Raw genomic sequence first — 21,351 nt, 5'->3', positions numbered from 1 at the left:
ATATAATAGTAAAGTGATGAGATAGACCTTCTGCATTTGAAGACAATTCTTTCACTACATGTGCTGATACAAGATAGTTGCTTTATGAAAATAATTGAATAATAACATCTTTCTTTTCTTTTTTTTTTTTTGGTTTTTCGCGACAGGGTTTCTCTGTATAGCCTTGTCTGTCCTGGAACTTACTCTGTAGACCAGGCTGGCCTAGAACTCACAGAGATCCACCTGCCTCTGCCTTTCAAAGTGCTGGGATTAAAGGCGTGTGCCACCATCACCTGGCTGCTTTCTGTATTTTCAAAAAGTAAAATAAATCTGTATGTTGCTACAAATACTCTCAAGATTTAGACCACATAACTGCCTAACATATTTTTAAAGCTAACGACAGATCATAAACAATCTTGGATGACATCCAAGCATTCACTCTTACATTTAAAACACATACTATAATACTAATTGAAAGCACTATCATGTTTCTGCGCTCTGCCGTGTTCCAGCTAGTAAACACTGCGGGTAATCAGAAAATGTTTTTTTCACTCATTTTCTTCTACATGATTTGGTAAATATTTTATTTTTGTGAGTATACTTGAGTATACTTAATGAAATATCACTTGAAACATGGCTAATACTCAAATATCAAAAAATAAAATGTCAAATAAAGACATGTCATTTACATATTTACATGAACTCTATGGATTATTTATTTTATAGTATATGAAGGTATACTAAGCATTATTGTGCCAGTTACCATATCAAGAACCATAATTCTGAGTATTAAAAATGAACTACTTCATGATGGAGAAATACAGATTATACAACATGTTACTATTAATAAATGTGACATACTAACCTCAACAGCAAAGGTCAGAAAGTACTTGTTAAAGTCCTTAGGGCTACATCGAAGTACATACAGTCCCGTCTGGTTACCTGCCTTCTTTAGTTTACTAATGGCAAAATCCATTCTATAAGTTAAGCAGAAATAATGTGAATGGCAGCGTGTACCGTGTAACCACGAGAAAAGGTCACAACAATCAAAGAAAAATTTTCAGAAGACTCCCCTCCCCATTATGTGTATTTATAAATTATTTTTCAAGGTAAAGAAACCAAAGTATTGAGTTATTTTGTAGTGAGTTCAAACCAATTCAAGGGACAACTATATTATTTTTTAAGACACTATGAAACAGTAAAATCACAAAGAAAAGTCATTCATTTTAATGTTCTGCTTTCTGATTACAAATTGAATAATTAAAAACACATACTCCCATAAAACTTCATTTAACAGTGAGGACAGTATATATTATAAAGTATTTTTCATTTTTCTCTTCTATTACAGCAGTACTAATACAAAAATTATCTCTCTATATTTAAAACAGTATCAAATCTAACCTTGGTTGACTGAAAAATACTAGTCTTAAAATTTGCTATGTGGGAGCTGGGCGTGGTGGTCCACGCCTTTAATCCCAGAATTGAGAGGCAGAAGCAGATGATCTCTTTCTTTCTGAGGCCAGCCTGATCTACAGAGTGAATTCCAGGACAGCCAGGGCTACACAGAGAAACCCTGTCTTGAAAAACAAGAATTGCCATGTGCAAAAACAAAACAACAACAACAAAAACCTTGCTATGTACATAAAATTTGAAGATGCAACATTTGAAAGCAAGATAATTTATACAAAAACAGGAAAGTCTGCAAAGGTATGGGTCATATGATAGTTGTCCTGACGAGCTTTGATCATCAAGTTGAAACAACCAAGAGTCACCTGGACACAGGGAGTCTTGACGGAAAGACTGCTTAGATTAAATCAACTTGTGGCCATGTCTGAGGGGAATTATGGTGGATGTAAACTGAAGTGAGAGGGCGCAGCCTACTCTGTGTGCTGCTACCCTTAGGCAGGTGCTCCTCCTGCTTTGTATAAGAAAGCAAGCCAGGATGAGGGTTCCTCCATGTTTCTGCTTCAGTTCTTGTTTGAGCTCCTGCCCTGTCTTCCCTCCATGATGGGCTGTTGTTGTGGGATATTTGTACACTGTTTGAAGATGTATTGCTGTGATTGGTGTGATAAAAAGTTGAACAGCCAAAAGCTAGGCAGGCAGTATAGGCAGGACTTCCGGGCAGAGAGAACTCTGGGAGGAAGAAAAAGCCACATGGCCAGCCACACACTGAGGAAGCAGGAAAGCAGGACATGCAGTACAGCAGTGAGGTACGAGCCTTGGGGCAGAATGGAGATTAAAATATGGGTTAATTAAATTATAAGAGCTAGTTGGAGAAAAAAGTCTAAGCTAAGGCTGAGCTTTCATAATTAATAAGACTCCAGGTTGTTATTTGTGAGCTAGCAGCCCAAAGAAAAATCTGTCTATAGGTTGTGACCTGGAAATGTAAGCCAATTAGCCCTTTTCTCCCCAAGTTGCTTCTGCTCAGCAACAGAAGGCAAACTAGAACAGAAATTCTCAGCCATGTGTAGGTATATAAAGGTAAAGAAATTAAAACAGAATAACATAAAATTCAAACTATATTAGAATGTCCAAAGACAACCTTTTCTGCATTGTGGAGTTCCACTGCACAGTACTAAACTTGAAATGTGGGTATAATACACATTTTGTATTTAAGTTTCAGTAGAGGTTGGACTACTCAAAAATAATGTCAAATTTCAAATTTAGCACTGTGCTTCCTTCACGGTATTTCAACGTTAGTACAACATACATGGGAGAATGTTCTAATTTGTTTGTTTTCAGCCCCAGGTAGACACTATTCTTTAACTCCTATTTTGGAAGAACAGCTGACCACACCATGAATGTGGAATCTTCAGATAAGGAGGACTGACTGTGTGACTGTACATTTACTTCAGAAAAACGCATCTCTCTGGAGTCCAGGACATGTTCGGTGTCCCTTTATAATTCTTCATGTATTACAATTCTTACTTTATATTCTCTGCCTTACTGTCAGGAGAAAAGGTCTCACTGAACCAGGAGCAGGCTGTCTCTGTTCCCAACTGGTAGAATCATAGGCACATACAGCTATGTCCAGTTTTTTAAATAATGCCTGGAATTCAAACTCAGGTTCTTCTGCTTGCAAAGCAAGTGCTCTTCCCTCCAAGCCAGTTCCTGACAGTACACTTTGATATACGGACTACTCACGAGATGGGACCATGGCAGTTGCTGTGCAAGTTCTCCAGCACAGATGGAGGGGCTACTTCCTTACAGAGGTAATGGTGTGCGTCCGCAGTGAGTCTGTAATAGCCGTCAATTAAGGACACAAATGACAAGGCTTCTCTTAATGAGCTAAGCTCTATTTCCTAAGCAGAAAAGAAACCACATAATTAAAAATAAATTAAGTTCTAGTTGTACAAACATCTTTTATAACTTCCAATTACCCAGCCTGATCTAATAAATTCTTATATCTGATCTTTAAGATCCTCCCAAATATGGGCTTAACAAACCTTCCCAGTTATAGTCACTCAACATTCATAATTTAACTATACTCCTCAATGACCCTGCTAGACTCAATTAGAAATCTAATCTATATAAAGGTTAAGATTAATTATAAATATGAACATTTATTTTTATATACTTCTCAGGATAATGTACATGTAAAAACTAAAATGTTAGAATATGGAAGTATACTGTGATTTTTATTAAAATACATATTTATGAACATACAATCAGCCAAAAAATTAACATTTTACCTAATGGAAAAGGGCATACACACATTAAAAAGTATCTATTTTCCATCTATAATCAATGTAACTGAATAATTTAAAAATGAAGCTCAACTTATAGCTGTAAATATGTAGTATGTTGAATTTAACTTAACTAAAAAGTTGAAAATGATCATCAGAAGTTTCAAAATACTTTTGTACAATGAAACATATTTTCTGAATACACAGAAAATGAACTATGTTCTTGGGTAAAGAAATTCAAAATCATAAAAATATAATTATATATCCTAAGCTAGGCACAGTGGCTCACACCTTTAATCCTAGCACTTAGGGAGGCAGAGGCAGGCGGACCTCTTTGAGTTCCAACACAGCCAAAGCTACATAGTGAGAACCTGTCTTTGAAATAGTAAAAACAAAACAAAACAAAACAAACAAAAATCCTAAATTCATTTCTAAATTGTCACAATCTCAGGAGAATACCAGCAGGTACTACAGTTGATACACATGGGAAACAAGACAATATGGGATTCAGAACACCAAGAGATTCAGCAGAAGAAAATGATGATTTCAGGGAGGACAGGGGAGAAATGCTTCCTCCTGCTTCCTTGCCTCTCAGCTAATCACAGACTGCTGAAGTCTGAACAAGAGGGTATTACATGCAACCCATAACTGGCAAAAGAGAGTAAGTAACTGGGGCTTCTAATTATATAAATATATAAATATTTGTAATAAGACTGCTGATATTTGTACAAAAATATGCACACAATAAGACAAGTGTGCTGGTACTTTTTTTTATCATACTTGTAACTATAACCAGAATATCTAAGTAATTCTAAAATACTTCTGAAAAATTCTAAAATGTAACCACTTCTTATACATAATACAAACTTACCAAAATTTTACCATCTTGCTTATGGATAGTTACAATTCTACTTTCATTTGAGCATTCCTGGTTTGCTTGCTTAATACTGACATCAATAATATCAGGAAAATCACAATATACCTGTAAATCCTGTAATTAAAAGCATTTAAACAGTTATAATGCCATTTCAAACAAGGATTAGAAGGTGAAGATAGTCATTTACAATTCTTTAAAGATATTGATAGCAATGTATAGGCATTAAATGTGATTACATCTCCTAAAAATTGAGCCCTACAACTATGTTTATATATCCTGATTTGACTTAAAAATGAGAGCATTAAAACATGGTAGGAACCTCATGTGATTTAGAACTTAACCCAATTAATATTAAAAAAAAGATTATCAGAAAATTTGAGAATTAACAACTGTGGTAAAAAACGATAATATTAAATCTCTCAAACAATATATGACTGATACACGTGCAAAAAATAAATGTTATAATGCAAATATAATAAAACTAATTAATTATCAAAATCAGTTAAAGATTTTCATTTAATTAGCTTTATGATTATGCTTAAATGTCAATAGTGAAAGAATAAAGGAAACAGTTAACTTAAAATCACTTAGACAATTCAATCTATTCAGAAACTGTAAGAAAGTCATTACTAATTAGTTTGTCACAAAAGTTAATAAAACACTTAAGAACTCCAGTTACAACTTTGATGGCTTTACACAAATAAAGTTTCTATCAGCAGAGAAAATCAAGACTATACTCAAACACCTCAATCTCGTTTGCTTTACGGCAATTGCTCTTAACATAAAGGAACAAGAACGTATCAGTAAGGATTACCTGTTCTGTCAGTGTCTCACTGTCCTTATGTCTCCCTCTTGACCACTGAATTCCACCGTTTCCAGTTATTAGAATGGTTGCAAAAATCTCCTCACCTGAAGAACCTCTTGCAGATTCTTTTACTTCGAATTGCTCTGTGTAGAAGGCAGACTGCAGGGTTTCCAAGTTTATAAGATACTTAAGTTTCAAGTTTCTGGCAGTGGCTTTGCATTGACCAAACTGCTGAATGAATCTGCGAAATCTGTACCTTATTCGCTTCCGGGTTAAAATATGATAGTCTTGGATTTTTGCTCGAACACACTTTGGTAAGAATGTCTTGTAGCTAGAAATAACGAGCACATGCAAAACAAAACTGGAAGATGAATTCCTTTTCCCACAATAAGGATGCTCTACAATCAAGAGAAGTAAGCTGATGTAACCATCATCTGATATATATGCAAAAACCCTTCATTTGATGCATAAATATTCTGAGTGACAACATAGTTTAGAATAGGACATATTAATTTTAAAATTATCCCTTCATGTATTTCTCCCATCATTCTGAACTTAGTCTTTTCAAAACACATAAAACAAATAATGAACATCTGTGATATTCCTCTCACTATACTATACTAAGAGCTATAGTAAGAAAAAGCATACCTCCACAATTTTTCATCTAATTTCTGAGTGTGTATGGTATATGGAGGTCAGAAGCCAAGGTGGGTCTTTATCACTTTCCCCCTAATTTATTGTTAATTTAAAAACATTTTGTTATTCTGTGTACATTGGTATTTTGCCTGAATGTATATCACATCCATTCAGTGCCTAAAAAGGCCAGAAGAGAGCATCAGATATCCCTGGACTGAAGTTACAATTAGTTGTGAGCCATTATGTGGGTGCTGATAATCAAACTTGGTCCTTGGAAAAGCCGCCATGCTGGTGACTGCTGAGCCGTCTCTCCAGACCCTGGTTAAAGTTATTTCATGTTACTGTAGGTATGTGAGTGACGGATGGCCACTGCCCTAGCACTTGCCTGGAGGTCAGAGGGCAGCTCTGTGGAGTCAGTTCTCTTCCACCGTTATGTGGGTTCAGGAATAACACTCAGGTCACCACGCTGGTGCGGCAAGCACCTTTACCTGATAAGCCATCTCTCTAGCCCATCCGCCTTATTTTACAAGACACGGTTTCTTACTGAACCTGGATCTGTCTCACTGTGTTGACTGCAACACCCTGAGATCTGTCTCCACCTACCCAACACTGCAGGTATAGATGTACATTATCACATCAGCTTTTATGTGCTCTGGAGATAGGAACTCAGGTCTTTGTGGCTATGCAGTGAGTACTTCTACCCACTGAGCCATTTCTCTAGTCTCACTATTTTTTACTATAATATCAAAATGTATGGGCAAACACTGAAAAAACAAATAAATTATATAAAATACCTAAATCTGTAGATTTGTTATGCACGATGTAGAAAACTTACCTGATAGAGTTATAGACAGCCAGTGGGGTTTGGCCCTTTTCTTTAGCTATTCTCATCATATCTAATACTGCCATCCCAAGACACTCTTCCTGAGTCTCATGAGTCACAGGTACTTTTATCCATCCATGCACAAAATCATGCCGCCACTGCAAAAAGGGGGGAGGGTAAGAAAAGTCTCAAGTTTCATAATCACATTTAGTTATGTTATATCCTATAAATTAATTTCTAAAATAAACATTTAAAAGTCATAAACTAGCTGGACGGTGGTGGCACACATCTTTAATCCCAGCACTCGGGAGGCAGAGGCAGGTGGATCTCTGTGAGTTCAAGGCCAGGCTGGTTTACAGAGCGAGATCCAGGACAGGCATCAAAACTACACAGAGAAACCCTGTCTCGAAAAAAAAAAAAAAAAAAGTAAAAAACTAACTCCTACTTTCATTTGTATATCATTTCACCACAAAACATTAGCAAAGGTTCATGTACAAAGAACTTGAGTTGGGCTCACAGCTTATCTCACTGTTTATATTTTCAAGTTTTATCTTAAGAACACAAAAATACCTAAACTAAAATAAATATTAATTAATCAAATGTACACTGAGTTCAATTCATACTGAAGGCACTGTACTAGAGTTTGTGTGGGGTATGAAGAAACATGGGATGTGGTCTCAAGATATCAAAAAGACCAGAATTTTTCTTGGAAGCTAAACAGAAAAGCAGATCATTCCAGTGCCAGGTAACAGAATATGAAGTACCACACAACAGCCACTTTAGAAACCTTGGAGACAGTTAAAATTGTATGCAGTTGGCATAATGAAAAGGTTTCGTGGGAGATCTGAACCTTCATGTGATCTTTAAATGATGAAGACATTGTTAATGGACATGGAAAAAATGAGACAAAAAGAAAGCACAGGGAACACTCAGAGATTGAAACTAGCAGTCTGCCTGGGACCAGGCTGACAGTATTCTTGAATGACTTAGAAGTAGTGGAAGCTTTTGTTTTGTTTCACCTTTCAAAGCATTTGTCTTGACACATCTCTTTTCCTGCTAGGATAGTAAAAATAGTAGATGTACTTGGAAAAAATAAAGTGTACTCAGAATATATGGCTTAGATGCTACAAGAAATCGAGGACATTGCAAGTCCACACGTAAGAGACAGAGAAATGAGAAATGGGGCGGCAGGTGACTGAGTGCAACCTGAAGTCCTGCTGTGTAAGCACCAAGACCCAGTTCAGCCCCTGAGCACCCAAGCTGTACAATGCTATTTTAAGGTGTTACTTTTGTTTATGTTGCATTTCTTTAACTCTGTAAAGCTGTGTTACTGTGCCTGTCTAAAACACCTGATGGTCTAATAAAGATCCGAACAGCCAATAGCAAGGCAGGAGAAAGGATAGGTGGGGCTGGCAGGCAGAGAGAATATATAGAAGGAGAAATTTGGGAGGAAAGAAGAAATAGCCAGAGAAGGAGGAGGACTCCCGGGCCAGCCACCCAGCTACACAGCAAGCCACGGAGTAAGAGTAAGGTTTACAGAAGAAAGAGAACAGGAAAAGCCCAGAGCAGAAGGTAGACTGGACAAGTTAAGGAAAGCTGGCAAGCAACAGGCCAAACTAAGGCCAGGTCTTCATAATTAAGAATAAGCCGTTGTGTGTGATTTATTTGGTAACTGGGTAGTGGGCCCCCAAAAGAGCCAAACCAAACAAAAAACACACCCCATAAAAGTCAGGTGCAGGGGCACTACCTTCATATCAGTGCTAAAGAAAAGGAGACAGAATAATGTCTGCAGCTTAACTGCAGCTGTTCTAGCCAATTGGTGAGTTCCTGGTGCAATGAAAGACCCACTTCAAGCATAAGGTGAAAATGACTGAGGAAGACACCAGATGTCAACCCCTAGTTTCTACATATATATGTACATACATCTACACACACATACATGTACACACACACACACACACACACACACGGGGGGGGGGGAAGGGAGGGAAAACAGAGATAAAGATAAAGAAAAGGAGAGACCAATAACAAATGAATATGAACACGCCCAAGTGCTGAGGTATGCATGTGGAGGTCAGATGACAACTTTCAGGATTGGTTCTCTCCTTCCACCATCAGTTCTGGGAACCAAACTCAGGTCAGCAGGCTTGGCAGCAAGTGCCTTTACATACAGAGTCATTTCACCAGCTCCATGGTGCTCAATTTTAAACATATTTCCTCACACTTAAAACTGGCAAGTTATTCTCTTTAGCTAAGATCTGCAGAGAACTATTTGCTCTGTAATAGCATGTGTTTGTTCTGTTACCATATAAAACCAGTAGGTAATTAAATTTTACTCATCAGAAAATTCCATGAAAATCATAACCAAAAGATAATAAATGCTTGGAAAACTAGTGGGAATAGTACTAATGAATAAACAACAAATAGCCATTGGAGAAGTTACAAATCAGTCTCAAATGTCAAAACAAAGTCATTAAGCCAACATTGTTTAAAATCACATTATGTGCCTACCAAAGTTTCGTTTATCAAATTCATTTAATTAAAAGTTCTTTCCCCTTTTGAATAACTGCATTTTACTCAAGAAATTCTATATCTGTGTTGGCCAAATAAGAAAACAGTCACCACACTAGAATGCCAGCCTTGAAGATACCGTACTAAGTAAAATAAATCAGACACACAAACAGGCAAATACTGTATAATGCCATCTGTCTACACAAGGTACTAAGATGAAGCAACATTTTACCTCACAGGAGGTGAATGGTAAACTGTTAAGGATGGGGAATTATTGTTAAAGGCATGAAGATGAACACTGTTGTAGAGATGGACAGCAGTTATGGTTGTGAGGCAGTGAATGGGCTCAATGAACTGAGCTATACATTTAAAACAGTGCACTTTTAAAACTGTATACTGTACATTTTACCATAATGAAAAATCTCCTCGATCCCATGTCCCCAAAGAGAACTGTGTTTCAGTTTTGTTTATAGACTTAACAGGTTTTACAGGACTGGAAATGTGAGCAGTGAAGCTGTGTGTTCTTGTCTTTGTTGCTAATAAGTCTCCTTAACCTGACACACTGGGAATAAACACCCAGGGACTAGTTACCACTTCTCTGCTTTCTTTAACCTCTGCTCATTCTAATCTAGCAGTCCATGAAAATAAAATAATTTAACAAGCAAATATTTCAGCTGCTGTTTAATTCAAGGTAATAGAGAAGAATGCATTATGAAATGATCAAATACCACTACAAAAGTATATATATATGAATGAGTCCTCGTGGACAGCTAGGAACTCAGCTAAGAATCAACATACAGACGCCCTCCACCTAGAGGAGCCTACCGACTATCACAGCTTCATAGCCCTCTTTCTTTCTTTGTTTCTTTCTTTCTTTCTCTCTCTCTCTCTCTCTCTCTCTCTCTCTCTCTCTCTCTCTCTTTCTTTTTTTTTTTTTTGGTTTTTTGAGGCAGGGTTTCTCTGTGTAACAGCCCTGGCTGGCCTCAAACTCACAGAGATCCACCTGCCTCTGCCTCCCCAGTGCTGAGATTAAAGGCGTGCACCACAATCACCTAGCATCATTTTTTATGTTACTTCCTCCTGCTACATTTTACTACCTACCATTTACATCTGAAATTATCCAAAAAAATTTTTTTAAAACTCTAAAGAAATTTTACCAGCTAATGTCCACATGAATTGTGTTGTTAAATTTATTCTACATTTTTTTCAAAATCCTTAAATGACCTAAACCCTAAAAGAAAAAGGTTTCAAAAGGGTTAATTTAAGGAATCATTATAATACATCGTAATTCATGAGATCAAAAATTATTATTAAATAGACTAACTTTTATCTCTCTACACCTGGTACACAAGTTAGAATTGTGGTCTTCCCACATGATGCTTACTCACCCTACTTACTTACCCTATATGCTACATAGGAAGATATTTCTGGTTTAACACACATACAAAACAATTAATATAATGATACCTGAGCAAAAAGGTAAGACATGACAAAGTCATCAAGAAGAGGAGCTTCAGCCCCACGAGACACTCCGTATCGATAGGTTCTATTACTGCCGCTGCAATACCAGTGAGGAAAGTAAAATCTGTAAGAGAATTGGAACGCTCTGTCAGCTTCCAGAGTTCAAGCACTAACCACAGGCATTTAACCACCCTCAGCATTCTAAAAGTTATTAATGCATTGCTAGAAAACACAAATAGCAGTGTTGAATACAGGTTGTGAACAGAAGGGTTTCTGAATAATAGCATGATAATAATGTAAGTAGAGAATACCAGAAACATAGTAAAGCACAGTGGAGCACATCGGTAATCCCAACACCCAGGAAGCTGAGGAGAGAGAAGCAAGAGTTTGAGACTACCCTGGTCTACCTAGATGAATTCTGTTTCCATAAACAAACAAACAAACAAAATACCAGGAGCACAGCAAATGAGACATAAGTAACTGAAAATCAATATAGAGCCCACTTTGGTGCAATACATAAGAATATAAAAGACTCAATCAAAAGAGACAGGAGAAATGTAGACATAAAAGTCAACAAAAACTTAAGTCCAGTAACATTAATAGATGCTTCTGAAAATGCAGTGTGCTGTGTAAACAATTTGCGATGATATTTTATTTGTGCACCCTAATAAAGCTTATCTGAAGATCAGAGGAAAAGCCAGCCACTATAGTAAACATAGAGGTCAGGCAATGGTGACACACACCTTTAATCCCAGCACTAACCATGGAGGTCCAGAGGTCTGTACAGACAGACAGGAAGTGATAAGACGGTAACTGGTTTCTTTCTGCTTCCCTAATCTCTCAGTTTTTACCCCAATATCTGGCTCCGGGTTTTTTATTAATAAGACTATTTAGCAATTTGTCTTACATTTGTCCTTTTTTCAGGAAAATGAACATTAAAATCTGTCTTTGAAAGAAAAATTCAGTATGTTTACTTTTGAAAGTAAAAGCTTTGAAGGAGCTGAAGAGATGGCTCAGCAGTTAAGAACATTGACTGCTCTTCCTGAGGACATGGGTTCAAATCCCAGCACCCACATGTCAGCTCACAACTGTCTGTAACTTTGGGATCTGACACCCTCACATGGACATACATGCAGGCTAAACACCAATGCACATAGAATAAAAAATTAATATATATATAAATAAAATATATTTTAAAAGTAAAAGCTTTGAGGTATAATTCATCTACAAGAAGCTTGTCCATTTAAAGTGCTTAGTTATTTGTAGTATTCAATGTGGTACCAACATCATCACAATTTAATTTTATATTTTGATTATATCTCCATAGCTCTTAGTAATCACACCCAAGTAAGTCACCCTGTTAACCCCTAGCTACAAGATACCTTTTTTACAAATTCTACTCTACTCGTTTTTTATATTCAAAATAATTGCTATGATATGTTGTCTTCTTATCTGATTTCATTTACTTAGCATAATGTTTTTAAGTTTCATCTACTTTATAGCATATAGGTACCTTATTCCTTTCTTCTAATGAATTAATACTGGATTGTATGATGTACTATGTCTTATTTATTTATTCATCACTTGAAAAGCATTTGGGTTGTTTCTGTTTTTATGCTAATGTGACTAGCACTCTGTGAACAGTGCTTTTGTGGATGAATGTTAGCAACTCTATATTATCTTTAGAGGAAATGGCCAATCTTTTCCCAAAGCGACACCACCATTTCCTACTCTTGCTGACAATGCATGAGCATTCTAATTAGTACAAATAATTTTCAATATTTATTACTGCCTGCCCCTTCGGCTTTTGCCATCTTAGTGGACTGGCTGTTAACACATCGTGCATTTGACTGACATTTCTCAAAGGACTAATGATGTTGAATATCTTTTCAAACGCCAATTGGCTATTTGCATGCCAAACATTTCTTTGAGAATGTTTATTCAAGTCCTTTGCTTTGAACATACATGAATTTTGATAGTCAAGGAGGCTCAGTGCACCACAGATACTGAAAGACAGTTATATTATATTCTCATTCTTCACATTTTTTTCAAGTTAAATGTCTAATTTATCCATTGTGCTGGTTAGTGGTTTTGTTGTTGTTGTTGCTGTTTGTTTTGTTTTGTTTTAATGATTGATGTGAGAGGGCCCAGCCCACTGTGGATTATACCACCTTTGGGCAGGTGGGCCTAGGTTGTCTTTAAAAGGTAGCTGAGCAAGCCACGGGGAGGCAAGCCAGTAAGCAGGGTTTCTCCATGGCCTCTGCACCAGCTCCTGACTCCAGGTCCCTTCTTGGAGTTCCTTCCCTTCCTTCATTTCATGATGGACTCTAAGCTGTAGAATGAAATAAACCCTATCCTCCTCCAGGTTTCTTTTGGTCATGATGTATATCATAACACTCGAAACCAAACTCTGACAACCATATTGTTTCTTATATTTTCTCATTTAGATTATTCTCAAATAGTTAAAGCTTTAAAATTATTTTATAAAAGCTTCATTATTTTGTTACATCTAGCCACTTGTATGTAAGAATGCCATTGCTTTTTTTCTTTTTTACGATTTATTAACATTTATTTTGTGTATGGGCCAGAAGAAGGCATCAGATCCCCTGGAACTGGAGCTACAGACATTTGTGAGCTGCCATGTAGGTGCTAGGAATGGAATCTGAGTACTCTAGAAAGAGTAACCACTGCTTTAAACCAGTGAGCCACCCCTCCAGCCCATTCCACAGATTTTCATATGTTCATTATTTAGACATTGAACTCTTTTACTAAAATCTTACCCATAATTTTACATGAAATGATGCTTACACTCAATAAAAATTATACCTTAAAAACAGAAAATTCAAGCACATGTATATACATATTTTATACAGGTTAAGAAGAAAACAAGTAATGAAATAGGAAAATTTATTAAGAACTCATCAAATATTAATGATGTTGCTATTTGCCTAGCATGTATGACAGCCTGGGTTTGATTTCCAGCAAAACCAAACTAGGTGTGGTAGCCCATGCCTGTGACCCCACAACGAGTGGGGATTAGAGGCAGGAGGATCAGAAATTCAAGGTCATCCTTGGTTACACAATGAGTTCAGAGAAAATCTAGGATACATGAGTTCCTATCTCAACCAATAAACATAAATAAATAAGACCATCAAATAATGAACACTGGACTAGGCCCTCTGCATAAGCGAGACAGTTGTGTAGCTTGGTCTGTTTAAGGGGTCCCTGGCAGTAGGATCAGGATCTATCCCTGGTGCATGAGCTGGCTTTCTGGAGGCCATTACCTATGGTGGGACACTTTGCACAGCCTTGATGCAGGGGAAGGGGCTTGGACCTGCCTCAACTGAATGTACCAGGCTTTGCTGACTTCCCATGGAGGCCTTACCTTTTCAGAGCAGGGAATGGGGGGTGAGCTTGGGGGGGTGGGGAAGGCTGAGAGTGGGAGGAGGGAACAGAGGGGGATCTGTGGTTAGTATATAAAATGAATAAAGAATTTCTTAATAAAAAAATGAACACTGACTATTACACTATTATCTCTTTAATGAGATATATGCAAGGTTAGAAGGCAGTTTGTGAAGCAAACTAGGTCTGAGTTTCAACTCTGATGCTTTTTCCAAGCCATAAGACTGAGTAATATGTCATACCATCAGATTCTTTTCAGGGAATTCTTAATATTTCATTAAGTCATAAGAAAATTAAATAACATGTAAGTGCTTGGAGAATTGTAGCTGTCTGTAAACTCAAAATTATTTCTTTGCTACCCCCTTTTATACAGAAAAATCTTCTAGAATTCTATTTTTCTGAACATTAATAGATATTGAACATTGCCATAAATCACTAAACTATCTTACAAACAAAAACCTTAAACTCTAAAAGCGTACTTGTAAAGAAGAGAGGTAAGCTTATATTTTATTGCACACACATTACACTGCCTGGGAAACTGACAATATTCCAAACAGTAAGGATTTTCATCTGTTCTGGTTTTTAGCCTTAATTATAATGAAGTCATAAAATAGCCTCCGGACAGATGGAAACATCTAGATATCACACTACATAGCCAACAATTTCTCCCACTTTGGCTTTTACTAACATGCAAACCACTTAATATAAGAAAGTACCTTAGTCTGTAGAGTATATTATGCCTGGTTGACTCATCTATATGGAAGACATGGTTGGGTGGATACCAGATTCTTTCTGTTTCACTCATTAAAGCAAACATATTATGATACACAGGAGTAATACCTAGAAATGAAGCATAAAAGGATTGATGAGAGATAGCTAGCAGAGCATTTACACAACGTGCATATCTGTCATGACATGATACCTAGAACTGAAGCATGAGAACTGACTGCAGATAGCTAACAGAGCATTTACACAACACAAATCCATCATGGAGCCTTGGTGATGGTTCTAGTCAGCAGAAACTTCAGTTGCAGGTGAACTATTGTGGGAAACCATATCTTAAAATTAATTTTAAATCAAATACCTCTTTCTCTAATTTTAAAATATGACTGCTGGTACTCTTGCATGGAGATTAAAAAAATACACTTTATCCAGCTTTTAACTGTCTTGCAAAGAGAGTTTCCAAGTTCCTTTTAACCCCTGGAAAAAATACATTGTGTGAGTACACACATGTGTGCAGGTGTATATTTTAATTGATAGTGATTATCAAATCACTGAGATAATAACAAGCCACTGGACACTTTTAAAGGAATGAAACATTTCATATTAAAACAAAGTTTTATACAATATGATAATTATATCTGTTGCACTATTAAACTTTACAAAAAAAATTAAAAGCCAACTGAACCATCTGACTGGGCCCAATAAAGTTAAATGACAACTGAGCCATCTCACCAGACTCAAATACTTTTTTCTTTCTGTCTTTTTTCCTTTTTGCAACAAAGTCTTATGTAGTCCAAGTTGACCTTAAATTCCTTATGCAACTGAAGCTGACCTTAAACTCTTGATCTGCCTGCTTCCATCTCCCAATTTGATTACAGGAGTGTTCCACCACATCAACATCTCTTTTTCAGATAATTTACAAAGTAGGGATATAGTTCAATGGTGGAATGCACGTCTAGGATGAGTGAGGGCTTAGGTTCAATTTCAAGCACCAGAAAAGTAAAAAACACTAGAGGACAGATGTATTAAGAAACATATAAAAGGTTGAAGAAAAGCTAGAGAGATAGTTCATCAGTTAAGAGTGTATACTGTAAACTGGGTGATGGTGGTGCACACCTTTAATTCCAGCACTCAGGAGGCAAAGGCAGGCAGATCTCTTAGCTGAAGGCCAGCCAGGTGTACAGAGTGAGTTCCAGGACAGCCAGGGATACACAAAGAAACCCTGTCTTGAAAACCCAATGATAATGATGATGACGACGATGATAATAATGAGAAGTGCATACTGTGCTTGCAAAGGACCCAAGATAGCTGCAAGCACTCACACTGGGCAGTTCAAAACCACCTTAACTCTCTAGTTCCAGCAAGATCTGATGCCTCCGACCCCCACAAGCATCTGTACAACACACACACACACACACACACACACACACACACACACACACAAATGAGTTTTAAAAGTGGAAGTTAGGCCTGGTGGCGTTGGCACACGCCTTTAATCCCAGCACTCGGGAGGCAGAGGCAGGCAGATCTCTGCGAGTTCGAGGCCAGCCTGGGCTACAGAGTGAGTTCCAGGACAGGCTCCAAAGCTACACAGAGAAATCTTGTCTTGAAAAACAAAACAAAACAAAACAAAAAGTGGAAGTTAATAAGCAGATTTAATTAAGAAAAAAATCTGATGGAAGTGGATGCAGAGATCCTCGGCCAGGCCCCAGGTGGAGCTCCAGGAGTCCAACTGTCGAGAAAGAGGAAGGACTGTAAGAGTGTGAATTGTTGAGACCACCAAGACAGGGACAAATAGCCAAACAAATGGAAGCACATGAATTATGAACCAAAGGCTGTGGAGCCCCCAGCTGGATCAGGCCCTCTGGATAAGTGAGACAATTGAATAGCTTGAACTGTTTGGGAGGCACCCAAGCTGTGGGACCAGGACCTGTCCTTAGTGCTTGAGCTGGCTGTTTGGAACCTTGGGCTTACACAGGGACACTTTGCTCAGTCTGGAAGGAGGGGACTGGACCTGCCTGTACTGAATCCACCAGGTTGAAATGAATCCCCAGGGGAGTCTTGGCCCTGGAGGAGATAGGAATCGGGGGGAGGGGATGGAGGGAAGGTGGGGGCGGGAGGGGGGAGAACAGGGGAACCCATGGCTGATGTGTAAAATTAAAACACAAATATAATAAATTTTTAAAAAATTTAAAAAATCAACAAATGTTGATTTTCTTTAGTGACTAACAAGCTATTGTCAATCTAAGAAGAAATAAAATAGGCATAAGCAATTTATAAAACAGCATAATGAAATGCTAATTAAAAGACAAAGTGCTAGAAGAACATTACAGCAGTAAATTTGAAAAGAGGACAATTTTCAGAAAAATACAACTTTAAAATGATGTAAAAATAAATAAATAAATATTAAAGACAGAATCTACTTACATTTTCTGTTTTTAAATTTATTTTTATTTTATGTGCATTGGTGTTTTTCTGCATGCATGTCTGTATGAGGTATTAGAACCTCTGGAACTGGAGCTACAGACAGTTGTGAGCTGCACATGTGTGCTGAGAATTGAACCCAGGTCCTCTGGAAGAGCAACCAGTATTCTTAACATCTGAGCCATCTTTCTAACCCCTACCTATGTTTTTTCAATGAAAAATAAAGGTGGAAGAGAATAAAAGGAAAATTAGGAAAGAAAAAAAAATGAGGTTTAAAAGTTACATGTAAGTGCAACCAAAAACCAAAAGCAATGCCATCTACTACTACAGAGAAATGGCACATTTTACATTTAGTAGATTGTGATAGCAGAGGAGACAGCTATATTAAAAAGTGACAGTTTTGCTTATCAAAATAAATACAAGAGTCCTAAACTAAGTACTGTCCGTGGCCATGTCAGGGCAGCTGCAGTCAGCAATGCAGCTTATAGAGTTCAATTCACCGAATAGCAAGGCTACAGTGAATAAACCCTGGAGAAGCAAAGCCCTGAGGGGACTGTCTCCAGGAGGCCCCTTGCATCCTGTGCTCCTTCCTGCTTGCAGCTGTTATGTTCCTGCTGTATCTATCACGGTGTAATTACTACGTGAAAGGACCCACTGTATCTAGCACAGTGTGATTGTTTCTTAGGAAAACCCTACTCCTCACTAGGAAATTTACTTGCAGATCATAATGAAGATGATTTTTTTTCTCCTAAATTCTTAGTTTATTTTCCAAACATAAGTATTTGATTGTTTTTCTGATGATAAAAGTAATAGGTTTTGTCGTAAAATAAGACATTGAACCAAGGATAGTAAAGAGTAGTTCTGAATTGCATCGTTTGGAAGATGATTTTATAAGGGCAATGATCTTAGTTAAAAAATCAATGATTCAAATGAAATTTCTGGGTTAGCCTAAAAGATATAGGTGGTTAAGACAGTAAAGATGATTAGGGAAATGGTGTAAGTTATTCTAGCAATTGCTCCAATAAGAGATATAAAAAAGACAAAAATAGACTAAAAGCTACCTTCTCCTTCGTTAGACATGAGATTTGCAGAGGACGGAAAATAAGAACAAAAAAGTTTCATGCATTACAGATCCATGGATTCTACCTGTGGAAAACCGGCTGATAACCAAAGAAAACAATTATATCTCTGTACCCCAAGGTTAGGTCTGAGTTTCTTGGTCATGTAGCTTGCAGACTTAATCACAGGATTCAGTATGCACCTTGAAAAAACCAAAGTTGTAAAAGAAAATTAAATGACCCTACTGTGTGTAAAGACAGATGGTTAGCTGACCACTTGTTTATAAAGTTCTGTAGAGCAGAAACAGGACAGGAATCTGCTACTCCGAAACCGCAGACAGCTACCTACCAGTGAAAAGGACTGGTGGAAATAGAGGGCTTGCTTAAACCTTTGTTAATCAATTATAAAAGAATCACTGCTTTTGGGTAAAGATGTTATGGTGGGAAAATTAATACAAAGAAAAAGTTTAACTACTTGTGAGCTTCTAAGGAAAACATCTTAATGTGATTTCGTCTTTTGTAAAGATTTTAATTTGTTTTTAGAAAATACGTAACATGTGGTTGTGAGGTAATCATTGCTTGCATAGAAATCTTTGTCTTAGGTGGTATAAATGGGATAAAGATAAAATAAAGAGACAGAACAAGCAGCAGAAAGAGAAAAATAAAATGAATCAAGTTTTGACTGCTCAGATAAATTCTCGTGTGCGTACACGCAGTTTCACCGACATCACGACTCTTCTCCATTTTCTGACCTGCTGAGAGCTGGTTCTCTCAGCAAAGTACTAACAAATCTAATCCATAAATCTTTCTTTAAAAAAAAATCACAACAAAGTTCACTGCTCATTTATCATGGGACTACAGAGAAATCTAAATTAGGAAATTCTATTAGCTAGGCAATGGTGGCACACGCATTTAATCCCAGCACTCGGGAGGCAGATGCAGCTGGATCTATGAGTTCCGGGCCAGCCTGGTCTACAGAGCCAGTTCTAGAACAGAAGGGGCTACACAGAGAAACCCTGTCTTGAAAAACAAGAAAGAAGGGAAGGGAGGGAGGGGGGGAGGAAGGAAAGAAGGAAAGGAAAGAGAAAGGAAATTCTATTAATGTAATATATCAAAATAACATTATAGAAATCTAAAGAAAATGGCAAAATAATAAATTTTAAAAGTTGAGTACACTGGTTTGTACTTTATTCTTATATACAAAATATTAACTGAAGTATTTTATAATTTAAAATCAAGATTAAAAATTAATAATGGTATAAAATGAAACCATTATACCTAGTAAAGCAAATCCACATGACTAACAAGGATGCAATTCCTAGTATTATTGAATGAAATGCAAATGAATCCTACATGACAGTACTTTACACATTCAGCAAAAACAGGAAGATTTCTACTGGTGAGCAGTATTGTGAACTGTAGTTGTTACGATTTTGCTAGAAATACAAACTGGTGTAGCTTTTGAGAAAGCAGTTCTAATTTGAGGAACTTGTGTCTATAAAATGTTTAAACACTTGACCTAGAACGTCTCCTGTGTACTCCTAAAGGAGTAGTAGGTAGCAACAAAGATACAAATCTCAGGCAGAAGAAAACCTATGGCACTATGACCCATACTTTGGACTGTTAGAGAGTCCAACAAAACAATCAGAGTAAAAGTCCCTGGCTTTTTCTCAATATATATATATATATATATATATATATATATATATATATATATATATATATATTTTTTTTTTTTTTAAGAAAAGCGAGGTGCACATTAGAATATCAATATCATATAATTATTTAAAATCCTAAAGTTGGGGAGAGAGGAATTTGTGCAGAATATATGAGTAGTATATAATCACAGAAAAAATCTGAACAATCACAAGAGATTATTTTTCTACTTACCAGGATGGAACTAAGAGGAAAAAAAAGAAAGAAAAGAAACTTTGCTGTTAAAAAGGATTCATTAAGGCCTGGCATCATGGTGTACATCTTTAAATCCTAGCACTAAGGGGGTAGAGGCAGGCAGAGCTCTGTGAGCAAGGGCATCTTGGTCTACATACCAAGTTCCAGGCCAGCCTGGGTTATATGATAAGACCCTATCTTTAAAACAAAAACAAAGGGGATTCATTAAATAGAAAATCCTGTGTAAAAATGGAAAAGTTGGTGATGAGGGATTAGAAGAAAATTACGGCCAAGAGGAAGGAAAGGGTTCACTCTGTAAACGAACTTCAAGCTCCAGTAAATAATAAACTACATAACCTACCACAAGGCACAATGGAGGAAATAACACTATTTTGACTGTTAATTTTAGATTGAGAAATGTTTTAAAGTTGGAAATTCAAATATCATCCTCTAATGAGCCACAAGACATGCCTCTGAATTCGTATCTTTCATGACAGAAAGTACATGCCTCCTCCACCCTCTAACCATGTTTTGTGAACTTTGTGTTCTGGGCATACAAGGCCAAACAGGAGGTGAAAGTGTCCAAGAGGAGGCCCTGAAACACCCGACATCTTACACAAACACTGAAAAGAGAAGCTTCACTTAAAGACTAGCACTGATTTTAAATGTAAACATCCGAATAAATTTTAGTCACTATTCTTACCTCATGAGATTTTGAAGAATAAGACAATGCCATGTTTTTTTTTCAAACAGGGCACTTATACAAAATGCAAAAAGCTAATTCATATTCACTGATCATTAAGATTGCTTCTGCAGTATGCTTCTGAGTTTTTGTGGTGGGATGTGCTTTTACATGTATATTTGGGTGTGTGGATGTGCTTGCCTGCACGGACATGTTTGGAGGCCAGAGGCTGACTTCCACTGTCTGATCCTCTATAACTCTCCTTTTTAAAAAAAAAAAAAAAAAAAAGATTTATTTATTTATTATGTACACAGTATTCTGCCTGCATGTGCCCCTACAGGCCAGAAGAGGGCGCCAGATCTCATTACAAGTGGTTGTGAACTACCATGTGGTT

The 21,351-nt window shown here is 37.0% G+C and overlaps 1 protein-coding gene across 1 annotated transcript in view; it reads right to left on the bottom strand.

The window, feature by feature from the left end:
• The window catches only part of Jak2 (Janus kinase 2), a 78,242-nt gene that overhangs the window by 33,218 nt on the left and 23,673 nt on the right, over positions 1-21,351 (bottom strand). Inside the window, exons 4-10 of the mRNA XM_036208925.1 lie at positions 14,897-15,020; positions 10,785-10,902; positions 6,819-6,964; positions 5,357-5,678; positions 4,537-4,656; positions 3,124-3,281; positions 845-956 (exon numbers count right to left, since the gene is read on the bottom strand). Coding sequence (XP_036064818.1) covers positions 845-956; positions 3,124-3,281; positions 4,537-4,656; positions 5,357-5,678; positions 6,819-6,964; positions 10,785-10,902; positions 14,897-15,020 — 1,100 coding nt within the window. The remainder of the gene's footprint in view (positions 1-844; positions 957-3,123; positions 3,282-4,536; positions 4,657-5,356; positions 5,679-6,818; positions 6,965-10,784; positions 10,903-14,896; positions 15,021-21,351) is intronic.

This window comes from Onychomys torridus, chromosome 1 (genome assembly GCF_903995425.1).
Source record: "Onychomys torridus chromosome 1, mOncTor1.1, whole genome shotgun sequence".
Lineage (NCBI taxonomy): Eukaryota > Metazoa > Chordata > Mammalia > Rodentia > Cricetidae > Onychomys > Onychomys torridus.
This window is presented reverse-complemented; position numbering and strand designations above follow the sequence as displayed.